The sequence below is a fragment of the Asterias rubens genome, chromosome 8 (genome assembly GCF_902459465.1).
Source record: "Asterias rubens chromosome 8, eAstRub1.3, whole genome shotgun sequence".
In the NCBI taxonomy this organism is placed as follows: Eukaryota; Metazoa; Echinodermata; class Asteroidea; order Forcipulatida; family Asteriidae; genus Asterias; species Asterias rubens.
The window spans coordinates 8,880,209-8,899,499 of record NC_047069.1 but is presented as its reverse complement, the minus strand read 5'-3'; the positions used below and the strand labels follow the sequence as shown (position 1 = coordinate 8,899,499).

Below are 19,291 nucleotides of genomic sequence, written 5' to 3'. Positions count from 1 at the left end.
AAGATAAACCGAGCTGACATTATGAATATTCTGTGCGGTCAGAAATTTTTATTTGCATCCATTCATTTTGAACTAATACTGAAAAGAACTTTGAACTACAGAATAGTATATATCTACATGTGCTACATTTTTTCACACAAGCTGTAGAACTAATGTGATTAAGTTTAAAAAGGCTATATAAAGGGTTTGATCAAGTATGTCATTGTTGAATTTTAGTCTGAAAGCTTACTGATTCTAGAACTGTTTTTCCGTGAAATGTTTCCCTCTGTAATAAAGATATTCAAGAAAACTGAAACCTAAAAAACGCAATCAGCTGTTTTGGGGGGTTGTTACAACCACAACTGTATGCTGAAAATTGTGCATGGTTTTTCACCCCACTCAATCTAACAGATTAAACCCAAATTTTCACAGGTTTGTTATTTCATGTATGGTTGATCACAGAAACACGAACATGACTATTATTTTGTCAGCCCCGCAAATCCTGTATGCTACCTTTAACATTTATTTAGTTTACTCGTACTCGGAAATGGAGAAATGGCATTAAAAGTGAAGACAGATGAAACATCAATCTTGATATCAATGTGATCTGATACCTTAAACATTGTATCTTACATTCATATTGAGAAGTACATATCCTTCCCTTACATCCCTTAATTTGGGTGTTATTTGAAAGCTCATGCTTTCATCTATTTGATGGCCTATAGTGTTATGTTTGGCAGGAAGTGCCTGGTTTGGGCATGAAACGTCTCATGTTATATTTAAAGGAGAACACTCAAGTAATTGCATTGCCTTTGGTTGAAAACGGTGACACCGTACCTATGGCTTTATTGTGCTCACAATCACTTCTAATACCTAATACAAATTGAACTAGACAGTAGTCTCTTTTCTTATTGTATTATCAATCATGCTGACCAAGACGAACAACAACGACTTGATTAATCTGACCGTCTTGCTATTCATTTTGGTATTATGCAGTGCTATTGATGCAATGGGTCAGCATAGTGGAATTGGAGTGAGATGGATTTGATGGCTAGAATATGTAGCCACAGGGCATGTGGATTACTTATGTTGGTGGACAAGTGGACTGGATCTAAATAAAATATTGTATTCAGTTTATTTAAGTTATTCAGTGCACTTTTTACAAAAACACTAGAGGGTTCATAGTACCACATGCAATGAGACAGCGAAGACTTAAAAATAAATGAACTGATTGTTAAACATTAAAGAGTTGATAATCAATTTTAGATTTTAGTGTCGTTGACATGTTATACATGTAGTATGGAACTACATCTCTCATGAGATGAACATTGTACCATACACATTGTTCATCGTACCATCTTCAGATCACTTCTGTTTGAAGCAAAATGTCATATCATGACCCCGGATTCACTAGCACTCAGCTAATTGGGCATTTAGCTCTCTTTTCTTTGTCAGCCTCTCTAAAATGGCAAAGGTCGATATAACAAATTAAAAAAAATTCTTCAGGAATTGTTTAACTTCCTTCCTTAGAAATCAGTTGTGGACGGTTTCGTTCATTAGATCAAATTAGCACTAATAATTTCCATGTGTTTCTGTTAGGGTTGTAAAAATGTTTGTGCCGGCAATTGCATTATAAATACAGCATTCCACTCTAGTTCATAGAAAAGATTTGTTAATGCTTAAATGGCATTATACAGAGAATCAAACAAATTAAAATGGCTCATAAATGAAAGATGAGGCAAACGGCACTTAGGGCTTCTTGTAAGGGCTGCCTCAGAATTAATGGAAATCATGCTCTAGTTGCAACTACATTTAGACAACTGTTTTGCAATTTGTGAAGACACAATCTGTCATGCAAATGATTACATTCAAGTGGATAGTAGTCTGTATAATGTTAGATCTGATCTAACCATTGGTTTATACATGTACTATAAGTCCCTTGCGGTTATGGAGTACATGTAGATTTGACGACCCACCCAGTTCAGCGATGGACATGCAACCATAATCAATATGATACACTGTACTCCCGGTGATAATATGACGTAGGGCTCGCAGGCACGGCACAAAAATAAAAAAGAAAGCTTAATTGCCTTCTCGAGCAAGGCGAACTCTATTAAGTATTTGCATTGCTCAGGATTGATTCATGCCATGTAGTTGAGGGTCAAAGGCAAGTCTAGTATTGTAAATAGTTTGACTTGATCTGAATAAAGGAAAGGGTAGCAAACATCAACAGTTGACATCAACTCAAGCCTCCTCCCCCCCCCCCCCCAAAAAAAAAAACCAAAACAACAACAAAAACCCAAAGCACACACACGCAAAACAGAAACAAGTAATTATACTTTTTATTTGAGATTTGTTTCTGAGGAGAAAACACCAGGTGAAAATTGATTGGCAATCATTATTTGGTGCATTAACTTTGTTGAATGGTTCTCTACAATCGAGATGGTGGGGGTTACATGTAGGTGTAGTGTGTAGGAAAGGACGCACAGCTTGGGTTTGTACAATGTAATCAAGATAATTTGTTGTTCACTTGCGATCCACAGTATACCATGTACATACGAGGATTTAAGCTACAAAAACATGTAAGCCTACTTTTATTGTATGTTGTTCACATGTGCTCTACTTGTATTCATGATGTACGTATAGAACATGTACTTAAGGCCATGAATAGCGTGTTAGGATGGGTCAGTATTCCATTTCCTTGATACATTGTACTTAATGCTTTCTGTAGGTTTAGTTATCACAGGTCTTTAGAGAACTGCAATTGAAAAATTACACAGAATGAGGGGATTACACATAAATTATTCATTAGACAAACGTATGGCTTCATACACAGGTAGAGGTACATTCCTACATGTACTGTTTGTACAGTACATGTATACATAAATGCATTATTCATGTGTATCTAGCTGTGCATTTTCTAGATCAGGTCAGCAGTTTTACATGTAAGGTTACATGGATGTGAAGTTGACCTCTTAAATATGTATTTTACACCTTTACTTTAATTGTTCTTCACCTTTCTAAGTGTCTATAAGTCTGAATATTTAATATAAAATTTTTGTATGAAAAATATTGTCTTTTAACACAGACCCTTTTTTGTATTAACTGATATCCTTCACTCTTGTCTTTCAAAGATTATCATACATGTACATGTAGGCATCGGGTCAAAGCATCCGCACAACAAGTTTCGCAATGCAGATCTAGCAATGCTGACTGAAACACTCACAAATATTTGTATCAAGAGGTTGTTCTAAACTGAAAAAAACTACACATATGTATGTAATAATAGTTAAAGTTGGAGCAGTTTTGCCTCAATGAAAAATCAAGTCTGACACTGGATGTTTTTATCTTTATTTTTTTATGAACAAATCTTTTAAGCCACCTTATCAGATCTGGTTCTTCAAGATGGCAACAAAGGCAATTACCCACATGTCCCTGATCATTGCCTTGGTGCCCCCTGAAATTTGTTAATCAAAATGTACAACTTTCCCAGAGGGTTCCCATAACTTAACAAAGGATCAAATGCCTTGGTGCCATTTCAAGAATGAAGCACCAAGCCTGCATAAAAATTGTTGTAAGTTGGTCGAAATTTCTGCAACACAGTTTAAGTTCCCAAACAGAAACTGATATTAAATGTACATTTCTCTGCAATAACAAATATTGAAAGTGAAATTATCAAGACCAAAAGCATTATGGCCATTGCAACCCTTGAATAGTTGAGCAATTAATGAGCCGTGCAAAGTTTAGTTGTAATGTATTTTTGACTAAGAATTGTGGTATTCTTCTGAAAGTACGAATCTAATCCCATGACAAGTTGCCAGTAGAGTTGCTTGGGATGGCAATTTAATTGGTTTAGGACAAAACTCTAATCCCCATACACGAATTGTATTCCAATGATTGTATTTGATGGGTATTTAAACTGGAATTGGCTCAAATTGTTAGCTGGATATTTAATTAAACCCGATGCATTTGTGAGGAAAATTAAATTTTGTGATGTTTGTCGCTTGAACTCTCAGGCCTGATGCTTTGTTTTTAAAAGGCCACTGGCACCAAAGCTTTCTTCCTTGTGGTTAAGAGCACCTCTATGAGGAAATTGTAAATTTCTATTGGAACATTTTAAAGGGCACCGAGGCTTCACCAATGATAAGGGGCAATGCAGGCAAAGTATCAAACTGTACTCCAATACAGAGATGTTGAAACAAGCTTGTTGTTAACAATAACAAATGCGAAGTGAACACATTACATGTACGTGGATTTGTATCTTGACTTGTGAATCCTAACTGTACATATAGAGCTTCTTGAATCCTGCAACTTCAATCAACATCCAAGCCTTTGGATTTAGGTTGTCATGTCCCAAGCCAAGCCGAAACCAAAAGCTAACTCTTCATGGTTGGTACTCATGGGAAAGTGTTCGCCAATAGAAAGCTACGTACAGTATGGTACTGCTGGATTAACGACACACATCATCATCATCTTCGTGGTTGGCTCATCCATTAACATCAGGCAAAACACAGATTCTCTGAGATTTAGGCGGAGCAGTCAATTTAATGACCATGTGTACATCAAAATGGCAACATTTATTCTAGACTGAAAAGAATGCAGGAACAAGGAACTGCAATGCAGTTTTGTACTAGATAATCTCATTTTGGAGAGATAAAAGTCTGACCAGAGAGAAATCCTAACTACTAGAAGTCAAGCCAATTTTACATTAAGTTCTTCTGTCTTAAACCAAAATTTATTTGGATGAACCTAGAATCGCTGCTAATCTATTTGGTTCGGCGCCTGTCTGAACCGGGTGTAAGATACTTAAATATTGAATGATGCCTGCCTTCATTCGGAGTACACAAAGATCTCCTTGTAAAATGTAGAACTGCAATTCTGTACATTTTTGTTGTTGTAAAAGTCAGTGATCCAGCCTTGCTACAACGGGCAGTGATGATACCTTTCATCACTAACCCCTGGAATGGAAGTGCTGAAAGACAAATCTGGTTGGCTAACCAAAAGTGACGTGGGCGCATAGCACGCGCTTGTCAAAATGCAATTCGTTTGACTCAATCCATGACAAATGAATCATGTTTTTACATTGTGACCCTCTAGCTAGAATACAGTTGGACCGTGGTTAGACATATATTCAAAAGATCGACACTTAAATGACTTAGTGCCTTTTTTGATTTTGATAGCGCTTTTCGTACGTCTTTAAACACAGACGGATGGACCAAAGGACTAAATCAAATATCAATTTCACACTTCCAGGGGTTATGATTGAGTAAGGCATTCGTGGGAAAATAGTGCAACACTGGGAAGGGAACGAGGTTGGTTGGTGATCATAATGTAGACTACATACAGTATATATGTTGTAATCATTTACATTGTAGCTGTGAGACCGGACCCTGTGGTAGATACTGGAGTTTATTTTATGCAAACTGCAAGGGCCACCGTCCCTATCTTTTCTCCTTGATTAGTTTACTGCCTCATCCATTTACAAGCCATTCTATGATCAAGACATTGATTAGAATCCAGCAAACCTAATGAAATGCACCGAACTAAATGCCATGGCGTTGAGATTGTCTTGAGATTTCCCAATTTCTGTGTGACATCAAAATGTCAGGCACTGTATAATATGTGCAGTTGCTAAGGAAAAGTAGGAATGGAACAAACAACAATAAAGAGGGGCTCCAAGGTCAAACTCAGTTTTGTGGTGGACTTATATTCCAATATTCCAGTCAGACTAGAGGAGCATTGTATTTTCACCCCATTTTTACAAGGACTCTTTCTGTTGGATAATGATTGCATCTCAAAAATGTATGCAATGCTGGCGCCCTTCAAAATTTGATAATCAACCTGATCAAGCCTGTATTCAAGCCTGCGTGTTTATGACGCTGGAATTGTTGTATAATAAGTCAAACATAAATTAGTGATTAAAATAATCATTAGGTCAGTAATTAGGAAAAAACACTGTTTACACACACGCCAAGATCTCCCCATTTGTTCTATAATTAGTCAATCATAAATTAGTGATTAAAAAAACTGTAATTAGGAAAAAACACTGTTCACACACGCACGCCAAGTACATTCTGCAAGCAATTTTCAGTTGAAAAGCACTTAGATGAAGTTGTCTGTTGCCTCGCGATGTATACACTTGTACATGTACGTATGTATGCAATATTAAATTAGAGTAGCGAGCAGTGTTATTATTTATTCATAACAAAGAGCCATTTAGTTCATTTGTGTTTTAAAACTGCCCTCCTGTTTTATATGGGTGCTATCATACAATCCATTCTGTGCATACCAATATAGTCCTGTGTGTGAAGCCAAATGCTTAGAAATTGTGTTGTTCCAAAATTGAAATTCCTGATGAACGAGTTGCCTGAAGTAAAAAAACATTTTAGCTGAAATTAATTTCGTTTTGTTGCCTAGATGTGTCAGGCAGAAGATCATACCCTGTGCCTTTGCATTATGCATGAAATAAACCACGGAATAGCTGCACTGAAGGCAGCCTGAATTAAAACAATTCTTAATTGTGATGCTTCAAAATAGATTGTACTGTGTACAGTGATGTACATCAATTGTACATGTATGTACCATACAAATTATTTTAAAACGTTTTTTTTTGTATCCTTATTTTTTTGACACTGCCTCCTCAAATACAATGAATTTTGCAGGTTGATTATGCATCAACATACAGTCTTATATGAGGCATACAATAATATAAAATCTGTACTGCACAGGGTTGTTGCTAAAATGCACACTGGTGCCATTGCTCTGTCAAGGTTAGACATTGCTTGAGGGTTGTGCGCAATCCAAAGCCTTGATAAACTGTATACCCCTACCCCACCCTCAATCCACAGCAGGACATTAACGGTGATATGAGATGCACGCAGCGTTAAACATGTGCCTTGACTGTCCAATTCGTAACCTCGACACTAGCTACTATCGCACTGACGTGGTATGCATGAGTGGCTGCTTGTTAACTGCCCAGTAAGCTTCATTACCATAATTTCAGCGTTGAGCATCTGATCTCTTCATCGGTACACCATCATTTAATGCTAAAAGTAATAGATGTACCGAATGTCACCTCATCCAGTGAAAGCATTTAACAGAAATTGAAAATTACAGTGTCCTCTGCCTTATTCCTTCCAATTTTCTGTGATTTTCTTTTCATTGACATTCTTTGTTAGTTCCGTCTTCCCTATTTGTACACATCTCATTTCTTGTCTCCTCTTTCTCGGTTCCCGTCATTTCATCTTCTCGTGTTTCCTCTAGTGTCCCTTTCCCTGCTCTTCGGCTTTCATACTGGTCTTAAAATAACCTGCTGGTGCTCATTCAGTGTCCATATATAGAAAATAGATCGCTAAATGTTTTATAGTTTGAGAATTTATACACAGAAACGGACTGACTAACTTTTTGGTTGAGAGGTGTATAGGGTAGAAGAAAAAAAGTAACAAATGTTTAAAAACCATTCGCCAAAATGCATTTATGGAGACTTCTTTTGTAAGCATGTACAAGCCCCCGCAATATTGCAGAAACTGGCTATATTGCAGAAATTGCCTGCGAGCCAACAATTACAAAGATTGAGGGGTTATCGACTGGTCTTTTCAAATTTTCAAGCCATTGTTAATACAGAAAAGAAAACTTGACAAAGGAACTTTAGGTCACAACAAAATAGTCTGCAATAACTTCCGTGAAAACTCAATGTTAACAATTTTCCTTTGTTTGGTATGTAGTATACCTGGACCATAATCTGGTACCTGCTTTGAAACCACCCCATCCCAACAAGTTGTAGTCAAATACACATCCTTGATGAAAGCATTTACAGGAGGCCACCTGTTTTTAAAGAAAACAGTTTCAGTTTCTAGAGAATCAATGGTTTCATGTGTTACATTATTATAAATGCTTGTAGGGCTTCGTGGGCTGCTTTTTTTGCATTCATGTTTTTCATTAGTAAATAAACCAAATATATTACGTATACATTTAACTCCATCACTTCACCACTGAGTGTCGAAAGGTAACAACTTCTGTGGAATTCACAAACACATAATTCACAGATTACACACCATACATTTGATGTTAAACGTAAATAATGTTTGGTTGCCAGTCAACTCGCCCCCTATCAAAGTCGCTCCCAGCACAGTCGTCCCCCCCATCTCCACAATGCCATCCCCTGTAAAGTGTGAGAAATTGCCATTTGACAATTTAGATTCAGGCAAATATTTTTGAGTGGCCTGGCGAAGATTTCGGCTTTAGCCTTTTAGGAAGACTCTGCAAGGGTCAAATTCAGGCCAATAAGAAACAGTGGTACAAATTTATACCATTTTGGTTGGTAAGCAGTTTGCAATAGCTGCGTGTAATTTTATTTATTATTATTTTTTAGATTCATGTAAGTTTAAATGCGAAATTAACAAAGAGCAATAGTTTAAACATACAAAATAAAGAGAGCATGTATCCCCCCACCCCCAGGCTCAGTAATGTTGGGATGATACTGGAATGGTTCTACTTATAATGTTACATCAAGGCAATAACCAGGGTGCAATGGAGGCAATTGCCTCCCTCGCCTCCTTGAAGTATCAGGCCTGAGTAAGTTTCTATGGGTGTTACTTGAGATCCATTACAGGTATCGCCTCGATGGCGAAATTAAAAGGCATCTCTTTCGTTTGATTGCCTTGAAAATTAAGGCTTTGTTATTTTTCTGCTATTGCAGTGAACAACTTCCCTTGAAAATAGCAAAGCAGAATGCTACACAAAATGTTTTCAGGTACTTCTAAAAAGCTTGCTACCCAATATGCATGTAGTGTGAACGAAACACGTTCAGTCTAAATTCTTAGCTACATGTACATGTAGATGCAAAATTGCTTGAAAAATCATTTCCTGTACTGTACTGAGTTTGGCATTGGTGCCCCTCTATAAAAGTATTGGTATAAATACAGTACAAAATATATGTTTAATAGTTTAGTACACAAGAACCCCCATGTTTTGTTTTGACTATCACATCCTTATTAAAGGGCTGAGTCACATGTACATTACTAGGAACTGAATTATCACATAATCTAGGACAGCCAATTGAACCAACGAATATTGTGTTTTTTTTCACACCAGTATTGCCTTTGATTAGACAAAATTGTAGATCACTGGAAGAGGTTGGCTGAGTGTGTTGAAATATTTTTTAGAAGTTGTTAGTAGCCCTGTCGAATTGATTTTCAAGCTCACATCGTGAAAGTTGTCTTATATTATACTGGGCGGTGTACCGTATAGGCCACGTCATCTTTGTTTACAAAACGAGTGACCTTGTACTATTTTAGGGCATTTCCTGGCAGGGAAATTTTTTGCAATTGATATCATAATAACCCTAAAAATCAATAAAAAAATTACAAGCATGGAAGTTTTTAATGTGCACCTTTTTTCTTACATTTATTGAGTGTTGATTAAATGTTTTCCAATTAGTGTCCCCATTTAAATTAATCAGATTTGATATTTCCTTCTATTGGGCTGTGCACAAATGATGTCACAGGTTACATGGTCTGTAAGCTGGGGACAGTTTTTTACTAAAATCAAGACCTTCAAATTCATGACACTTTTCTTTTGATGCAAAAAATAAAGTGTGTTTTTGCTGCAAAAAATCAGTGTTTTGATGCAGCTTTGTTTAGCAGTGCTGCTCAGATATTAACACTGGAATCTGGGTGCAGCGGTTAAAAACTGAAAATAGTGGTAACTTCATTTGTATGCACAACAATATTAAATAACATTCCTAGATTTCTACATTATGATAAGGACCAAGGACAATTGTGTTGTGATGTAGGCCTACGTACTAACCATTTTTTTAAAAAAGCATTCTCATGTTTGATTTTGCATCCCAGAGTCCCATATTTACCATTCCAAAACTAGAAATTAAAATGATTTTTTTTTCTCGTATATCGCTCTTTGAATATAGTAGATAATATTTCTTTGTTCACATAAAGATTTACTTGTTACTGTGCATTTTCTGGTACATTATAGGTGAGCTCATTTGCATACGATTTTGTGTACATATACTGCTGTAAATTTACATAAAAGGACAAGCAATTTTGCTAAAGTATGGTGAAATGGATTACTAGATACATGATAAACAACTATCCATGGTACTTCCTCTAAAACTTTTGTCAAACTTTTACACCGACATCTGCTCAAAATACTAGATCGATGGTTCCTTCCATGGACTTGTGCACTCATCTGCCCTTTAAACTGTTTACCTGTTGGCAATGTCATGGGTCAAATCAGTTGTGATTAAACACATTGCCAGTGATAATTACAACATGACATATTATTGCAGGCAAAGCTAGGCAATTGTTGGATTGCATAGTCCGGAGTAAGTGCATACCCAAGGAAATGTTTTGTTGTACTTAAAGTCACCTGGAAGTGGTATTTTTTCAAAATAAAGCTTTTGTCACTAATGTATGTGTTTTGATGAGTGGAATGTGAATAAACAGTTAACTAAGGTTTTAAAAAATCAGTTCTGTTATTTACAAATTTAAGAGTAGACCCCGACCCGAGAGGGCGCTGTGTTTTTTTTTTAAACGTACAGACTCACGACTTGTAACATGTAAATGTACTTTGCAATTGTGTTTACTCTATGCATTACAGACATCACAAAAGGGGTAGGCGGAGTCAGCCCCCAAACAACTATATATTTTTTAAACATATAAATCGTGACAAACAATTACTTTAAAAAAAGTGTTATTGTTCGTATTAAGCATATACTCTTATGTTTGTAAGAAAAAAATTCTATTTCCAGGTGACTTTAAAATAAAGACACTAACTAGGCACTATTTGTAATTGTCAAAGACTAGTCAATTCTCACTTGGTGTCTCTCAACATTTGCATAAAATAACAAACCTGTGACAATTTGAGCTCAATTGGCTGTCGAAGTTGCGAGATAACAGTGAAAGAAAAACACCCTTGTCACACGAAGTTGTGTGCTTTCAGATGCTTTATTTCGAGACCTCAAAATCTAATTCTGAGGTCTTGAAATCAAATTCGTGGAAAATTACTTCTTTCTCAAAAACTACGTTACTTCAACAGAAGGAGCTGTTTCTCACAATGTTTTATACTATCAACAGCTCCCCATTAGGCCTACTTGTTGCCATGTACATATGTAAGTTTTTGAGTAATTACCACTAGTTTCCACTGCCTTTAATGCATACGTAGGTCTATACCTTTCGTTTTGTTATCTAACTGTTCTGCATGTACTGTAAAGCTGTCAACTTCCTTTTTATCACTGATTTGAATGATCAATCATTCGGGGATCTCCTCAAGTGTTTTTCACGTATCCCATTCAATAGAGAGGTTTCCAAAATGTATGGATAGGCCTACAGATACAGATAAATATGATAACCTTATCCAATCTTGTTGGATGCGCATTAGATTTTGTTCAGCAATCATTGAGTTGTCAGGCCTTGACCAAATTATACACATTGGTAAAGTTTTTGTGAGCAAAACAAATTATCCAAAATTATTTATATATGTTCTTCGTTCATTTAGAGATTTTATTGATTAGTAGTTTCACTTTCAGACCCACATGTAAAATGTGTGTAAAGAAAGTTTCCAACAACTCAGTGAAATACAGACCCTGTATTGCATTTTTCTTATGTTTGTTTACAGATCGACTTACATATTTCTTGTATGAACGACACAATTAAAAGGCAAAAATACAAATAAAATCTGCGAAATGGTATTCGTTTATTTTAGCATCTGTGTATGAACTCCCATATTGTTAACGCCCATGCAAAGTGTGGACGCTGTGAATACGCATCACATGAATACACATATTGTTGAAATCAGGGTTTTTTTCTTGTCAGTAGACCTTTTAAACCTATCAAATTTTAAATAATAGTTCTCCCTGTTTTAAATGGAAAATGAATTAAAAATACAAAAAAATCCAGCAGATACATGTACAATGGTTTGATTGATTACTGTATGGGTTCCCCTCATTAATATAGTTCATATTCACTACAAGGAACTTGCACCTACTACATAAACTCATAGACAGCAGGTTAAAGGATTTTTTTCAGTGCGTTCTTTCTTCTTTTTTCTTCCAAATATGAAGTAATTGTCATGTACATGTGAGATATCATTAACAACAGGATGCAGCAGATGGCATTTATTACATTGATTCCTTGAAATTAAATGAATGCAGGTCTAAAGATGCATAAAGGTATACTACAGGATTGGTAGAGGGGACAAAAAAGGTCGTAGACAGTTTTTTATGTTCTGTGTGATCAACCATGTACAGTACATGGAGTAACAAACCTGTGCAATTTGGAGTCTAAAATTAATCCGTTGTGTGAGTCATGAGAAAGTAATGAAAACTCATGGATAAGTTTGAGCATGCAATTTGTAAACACATTTTTTGTACATGTTCAATCAACTGAAATCGGCTGTTTTTTTAAAGGATTTCAGATACAGTTTTCACAGGGGGGGAAATGGTTGTACTTTATTATCAGTAAGCTTTCAGCCAAAATTTTGATAATGATGTTTATGATCCTTTTTAATCCTGTTCATTAAATTTAGTTGTACAAAGTCTGAAGGTTCACAAATACACTAGGTTTTAAAAACAAAACAAACAATCTGTGTGGACGGAACATGATTTTTGAAATAAATTGAAGGGAAAGCTATTAAACGCAGAGGCACAGGCTTACTTTTAAGTAAAATGCGTACATGTTACTGTGAAAATGACTCTACTGTTTGACATTGAAAGTGATGTACCTTTGAAATTATTCCGCTTCATTTCTGAGTCTATTTTTGCAGAAACTCTTCCAGAAGAGGAAAGCACACACATTAACTGGTATTTATGTGAATAGTTTCCAGTTTCCAGTCTCATTCTCATTATATATGCACAGGTTATGTGGATGGATTTATTGGACTACTGTACATGTTATGACTGTTATCTTTTTGAAGAGCAAATTAAAATCAATAGGAAGTCTGTGTACAAAGCACACACAGTGTGAAACCTATGCCCTTTTAACCCAATGGCTTTTGTTTACATTTGCTTCCTTATTTGAGTTATAATATTAATATTTTGTTTCGATAACATCCCAGCTCGTAAATAATGATTATATAGTACATGATGTGCAGTATTTGAGTTTTCTTGTGTGTTTGTATGATATGTGTACATTATTTTATTATGCATTGAATTTCCAATTTTCACTATGTACAAAATGAAGCTTCAAAGAAGTAGAATTTTTCAGAATATCGGTACAAACGTGTAATATTTTCTTCAGAGAAATCAGGCACCAGTTAAATAATTGGCCGATACAATTTGCCATAAAATTTCAACAGCATTGTTAACTCTTAATTGGATTGGTAGCAATTACAGCCACAAATTTGGTGTAAGTGCATTTTGTGTACACGTACATGTGCGTGTGTATAGTACTCAGAAGATAGTTAGTCCAGGTAAATAATTACCCTGAGCTGAAGTTTTCATTGTAGGGATATTAATCGTTCGTGAAATTACCATTTTCTAACCAAGTGTTGCATGGTTGATCGGTTTTTCTTGAAGTCCCTTGGAAAATCAGCCAGGTCAATTATGAGATGGGCGCCATTAAGCTCTCAGCCAATCAGGAACCTCCATGTGTTGTGTGGCTCTCGTTGAGGCAACACATTGTCAGACTGGATTGTGTTGTCATGGATGCAACAATTGCCTATTCTTCCCTTCAAGGTGTTGGTTGATTGAAGGGGAACTGTCAATGTCAAAAGCTATATTCACACCACAGTAACCCAACAGAAATGTTCATCCTTTCACAAGAGGTACATTTTGTAAAAGTTTTATGCCACAATTTAGCAGGGGAAAGTATTAAAGGGGCTAAAGTCTGAACTATATTACTAAAATGTACAATCATGGTAAACGTTACCATTAGTGTGATCTGACCCCGAGTTGCCATGACTACACACTAATGCATTTAAAATGAAAATACCATATGATCATACTTCGCTGGAACTGATGAATCTGGTCATTAAGTACTTTTCTCCTCGAGAGTGTTTTTGTTTTGCTTCCATTAAGGTGTTGGCTTATTGATTGGTACTGTTCATTGCCAGAAGAATAATATGTAACCATGGAATAACAAATCCTTTGTGTGGCATGTTGATATCTGTCCATAAGTTGCCATGACTACATGCTAATGCAGTTTAAACTTTTTGTTGTAGCGTTTTTGTTTTACTCAAGGGACCATTTATATCAAAACCAAACGTTGTTCAATATGAAGGGTTGCATTCATACTATACGCCATGAATAGATGAAGAAACCTTTACTTGGTATTGACACTTTTTTCATTTTCAATCTGTTGCTGTAGGCCTACAGGGTTTGTGCGTAATACAGCAAACTAAACTCCTCTACGCTGAAAGCAACACTTGCAACTTTTGTTGACTTCTGTAGTGTTACATGTACATCGTTTGTTTCCAATTAGGTTTTTTATGTTGAACAGTACATTGTAAACAACTGAGAAAGAAGTTATTGATGCTTGTTTGCCTTTGAGTTGCAGAGCAATAAAAAAAAGAACAGCCGATCTAATTCCGCTGCATTTATTATTAAAAAAAATAAAAAATAAAAAAATGTACACATCACCTCAAAACACTAGTTGTTACAGTATGCTTGAAGTATTTTAATGCCTGGGCAGCCATTTAATGCAGAACCTTTCACCGTCACAATATGCAACTAAATATTACGACCAGTCTACATAGTGATATTTTTTACTAAAGCAATCTCATTTCAAGTGTAGGTGAAAAAATGTGCGGACTCGGGTACCATGGATGCTTAGACTCTAAACAATAGGACATCGAGTTTTGGTGTTGATCACAAGGGGCTCGTGATAAGAAGCTTTTCTTAGTAAAACTACAACCATTATCTAATGGAGGCGTGCTCATTTTAGTCCAAGCCATCACGCACTTCTTTTTAGCATAATGGGTTTTTGTATTATATACAATGTAGAATTTTAGAAAACACATTTTAGCTTGATATTGTTGTATTGTTATTGAGGAAGCATTATGAAATTAGTATTGTATTTTTTGTGTACAACGGGTTTGCTCTCATGTCTTCGTTACGTTACTATGAGGGTAGCTGTTTTAGTTTTACCAGCCCTGAAATAGGGTCACATGATTGTTTTATGCTAATTTTCACCATTTTTGGTATAAACAGTCAAAGCCTTTGTGCCAAGCTCTTTTCTGTTATGGGTAATGATAAATAGTAAAATCTATTTTTGGACTGATGGACTTAAAGGAAGCTGAGTGAAGCTGAATAGTGACGGTTTATTCATAATGTGATGAAACGAAAGTTGATAAATTTATGGTGTGAGAAGCTCCTTTATATAGGCCCTATTTGACCAATTTGAACCATTCTGAAGTATGCATGTTAAAAAAAAGAGAGGTTTTTATTATTATTTCATTTTATGAAATAACTTTACTGCCACTTCCTAGTATTTGTACTAACTTGTCATTCCACAAGTGACCCACAAAGTGAAAGTACATGTACATGTTATAGTCCAAGCCAATTTCCTATCTCTCCAGGTACACGTACTCAATACGGACAGTTATTTTCAGTAGAACTGTAGTAACTATAGTGTGTCTCCCCCCCCCCCCTCAATTTCAAAATCTTCTCCAAAGGAGTAGAATAAATAGCCCAAGCACTCTTCACAGCAGAGTTAGATATTGTTACCACAAATTGAATTACATATAGTTCCACAGTGATAAAGTCTGTTTTTTGTAATAAATTGTATTGAAGTGCGGAGAGATAATTTACAAATTCAAAATTACTGAATGAAATATTCTAGATTCTGAGGAAGCATACATGTAGGCTGTGTCCAATGTACAGCCTGGCTACATGTACGTATGTATATGTACATGTATAGGCCTACCCTGAGCAACACACTTTCCATCAGTCATAGCCATAGCTGCATCCACCAATTTGGAAGTGACCTTTGATCTTCCAGTACTAGTTCTACCAACTTATCTAATTAGTAGAGGTTAAACAGTAAGCTTGTCATCAGTCAACCTTAACCCAGGTATGGGCCATCCAGAATAATCAATGTAAACACAAATTGATGTTTTTTTCCCCGAAAAAGAAAAAAATCCAGTCCCTGAACAATTTTTAATTGTTGCTGTGCCTGCTGCTAAATGATTCAAAAAGCCTAGCAACGTTGTGATGGCTAGCCAGATGACAGTCAAAATTCTCTCCACCTAAATCCTGCTGGCTTATTCATTGCATGCCAGTACTACACTAATTGTTCATGTACTTACAATATAAATGTAGTTATAACTACAAGTTCGTTCCTGGATCCATGGAAATGACAATGTTGAAAGGAAACCCCAATATAAGACCAATGACAAAGCTGATGGACCAGCGAAACGACATGCTAACTGGTCCTACTGGCTAGTTATTGAAACAGTTCAAGGTAAACCCTGCCTATGGTCACTAAGCTTGGGGGATATCATGATATTATCGAATATTGCGACACTAATTTGGAAACCATTTCGATATCGGATCGATTTGGTTTTAATCGATATATCGATCGCGATGTATCGCGATATCGATTAAGTATCGCAATACCGCGATGTATTTCTTAGCTGAGACATCTTGCACCCCATAGGTTTGGAGTAAAACCAGAAGAACAGGTCATTAGAACACCTCTCTTATGCTATGACTGTCTCTTCTACAACGTTCACTGGGAGTTTGAAGACTGATGATGTCAAATTTAATTAATCGCGATTATATCGAATATATCGCGATATATTGTCGGCAATATATCGTGAATAAAATAAATCGATATCGCCCAAGCTTACTGGTCACCACACTCGATGGCCTAGAGGAAAAGACATCTACTACAGAATGCTGGTATCCTTGGTTCAAATCCCAACCGGGTAACCGACAGACTTTTTTTCTACAGGGGTTGGAAGGAACACATTGCTTACCATTCATCATACTTTGTTTGAGTGAAAGTCTGTATAATTTCCTCATTAAATAATAATCTAATGCTAATTTCCTTTTCCCTTTTTCTTTCAGTTCCGTTAAAACATTGGGTCTAGGCCTTTACAAGCAATGGAGCCTGGACTTAAGTTTACAACCTCCAATGTTAGATTTTGGGGAACAGTAAGTATGATTGTTTTTAGATGAATCTAGTGTTAGATACTGACCTATATAATCCTGAGGTTGCTTTCTAGAATTTCAATTTAATTCCTGATTAAGAACCCAGGGCTTTGGAGTGAAAGTGACAATAAAACGGGATGAGATGATAAGATCCGATTCCTTGAAAACACCCTTGTTCGATTATTTTGACCTTTGTGAGCATAAACACAGTTGTCAATTACACTTCAAGAAGAATGAATTGTAAAAGTAAACCCCACTAATGCTAAAAATAGAAGCTTAATACTCAGAGCTCACACAAATGTGTCAAATCTCTCTAACATGCATGCGCATACATGTCCAAATTTACCGTTCAATTGCGTGTACTGACTACTTGAAGTGCAGTTTGGCACGTAGATGATGCGTTGGTTGCATAAGTCTGACAGAGAGTAATGTCATTTGTAAGGAGTATTATTGAAAAGTATGTGCACAAACAATTGTGTGAAGTTCTGCAAAATGTTGGTCAAGGTTCAACATTTTTCTTTATTTGTCATGTGTAAAGGAAATATGAGGAAATACTTTTCAATCAATGTGAAAACGGAAAACTTAATTTAAATTAAAAATTAACATGTACTTGTATTGATTGTCACCCCAGCATGCTACAACAAAACTACATACTCTTTTAGTGTCAGTGACAATAAATAGTATGATCAAGAGCACACGTGTACCTATCTCTATAGTACATGTATATGATTCATTCAGGTTTGGAACTAGTTTCCGTGGTGACTCAGTTTGCTCAAATATGTCACTCTGTGTAAATGTTTGTAATTGAAAGCAGAAGGGTTAAACTATCACCTGCGTAGAGCATGTATTTGCTTTATATGGTCCTTTTTAACTAGTTATTCAGAACAATTTTACAGGACACCAAATTTTCAAGCCAATTTGAACAAGTTTAGTAGCCAATCAATTGTGAACTTGTAAATGGATTGTACAAACATTTCAAATCTGGTTTTCACAAAATTCAAGGAAGCTTGTGATAAGGATTTATTGATATTGATCCGATAACCCAAAGGTAAATATTCTGACGAGAACAGTCTGTACTTAGGCAAAGCCTGAATTGTTTATTGTATTCTGATCATTAATATTTATCTCTTGATTTCATTGCAGTGCTATTGGTATGCCTGAAATAGCAACGGTGAGAGTTTTCAATCCACATCCAGAAAACACATTGCGAATGCTCTCTATATCGGGGAGTACGCCGCATTTTCATTGTTCGTTCTTTCAGGAGAAGGTAGCCTTTCAACTTTTGTTTTGAAATCATTTACGTTTTACCTATGAAAGAGCATGTACAGACTTATGTTCCCTCTTGGTTTGCTTAGACAAGTCAGGATGCCCAACACAATATATTCAATTCAATATGATGTTTATTCCGAACTCTTTATACTACATGTAGCTTCGTACCGGCAATAATTGACACTGAAAAGAAAGCAAGGTCAATGCACCATAATGCTAACACAATTATAGTCGAGGCAAAACGAACATTGATGCTTAAACTCATTGAGTCTCAGGTCCAGAGTCCATCTATTTGTAGATGTAAAGGAAATTTGAGAGCTGTGCACATAAATCCCAAAGATGTGTCAATATTGTGTCACCCAGACACCCCCCATCCACCACCCCACCATCCTGTCCTGTCTGCTACACGCTCCTTGCACTTGTGACAATTTTCACCACAGTGGTTTAACCTCAAAATATTTGGTGACTGATACCAGTGATAAGATGTTATTCTCAATTGCCTGGTTGCAGATTAGTAATTGTCAGTACAAGGATAACAAGAAATATATAAAAATTAAACATAAATTACACTTGTAGTTATGGTAATTACCTGTCCATTTGCTGCACTCTGCTGAATAACTTGTTGCGTTTATACAGGTTTCGAACAAAAGGCAGAACTTGTTTTAAATTATGGCTGTAGGCCTAATATATACACGCACAGTAAGTGATTTTCATGCGAACGTTGTCTGTTGTGCTGTATCGAGATTTGATGATTCCTCATGTACTTATGCATAATAGTAAACTGAACTCAAATGGTTAAGTCTGTAATTTTATCCCTTAATTCAACAGGTTAAACCTGTAAACTTTGTTGTCTTCCTCCAGTACTTGAAAATAGGCTCATATGTAGATGGTACATAATCCAAAAGTTAAGTAACATAAAAACCTACTCGGTGAGAAGCT

The 19,291-nt window shown here is 36.0% G+C and overlaps 1 protein-coding gene across 1 annotated transcript in view; it reads left to right on the top strand.

Moving 5' to 3' along the window:
- The window catches only part of LOC117293974 (transmembrane protein 131-like), a 65,078-nt gene that overhangs the window by 10,257 nt on the left and 35,530 nt on the right, over positions 1–19,291 (top strand). Inside the window, exons 4-5 of the mRNA XM_033776486.1 lie at positions 17,000–17,086; positions 18,227–18,350. Of these exons, the coding sequence (XP_033632377.1) occupies positions 17,000–17,086; positions 18,227–18,350 (211 nt within the window). The remainder of the gene's footprint in view (positions 1–16,999; positions 17,087–18,226; positions 18,351–19,291) is intronic.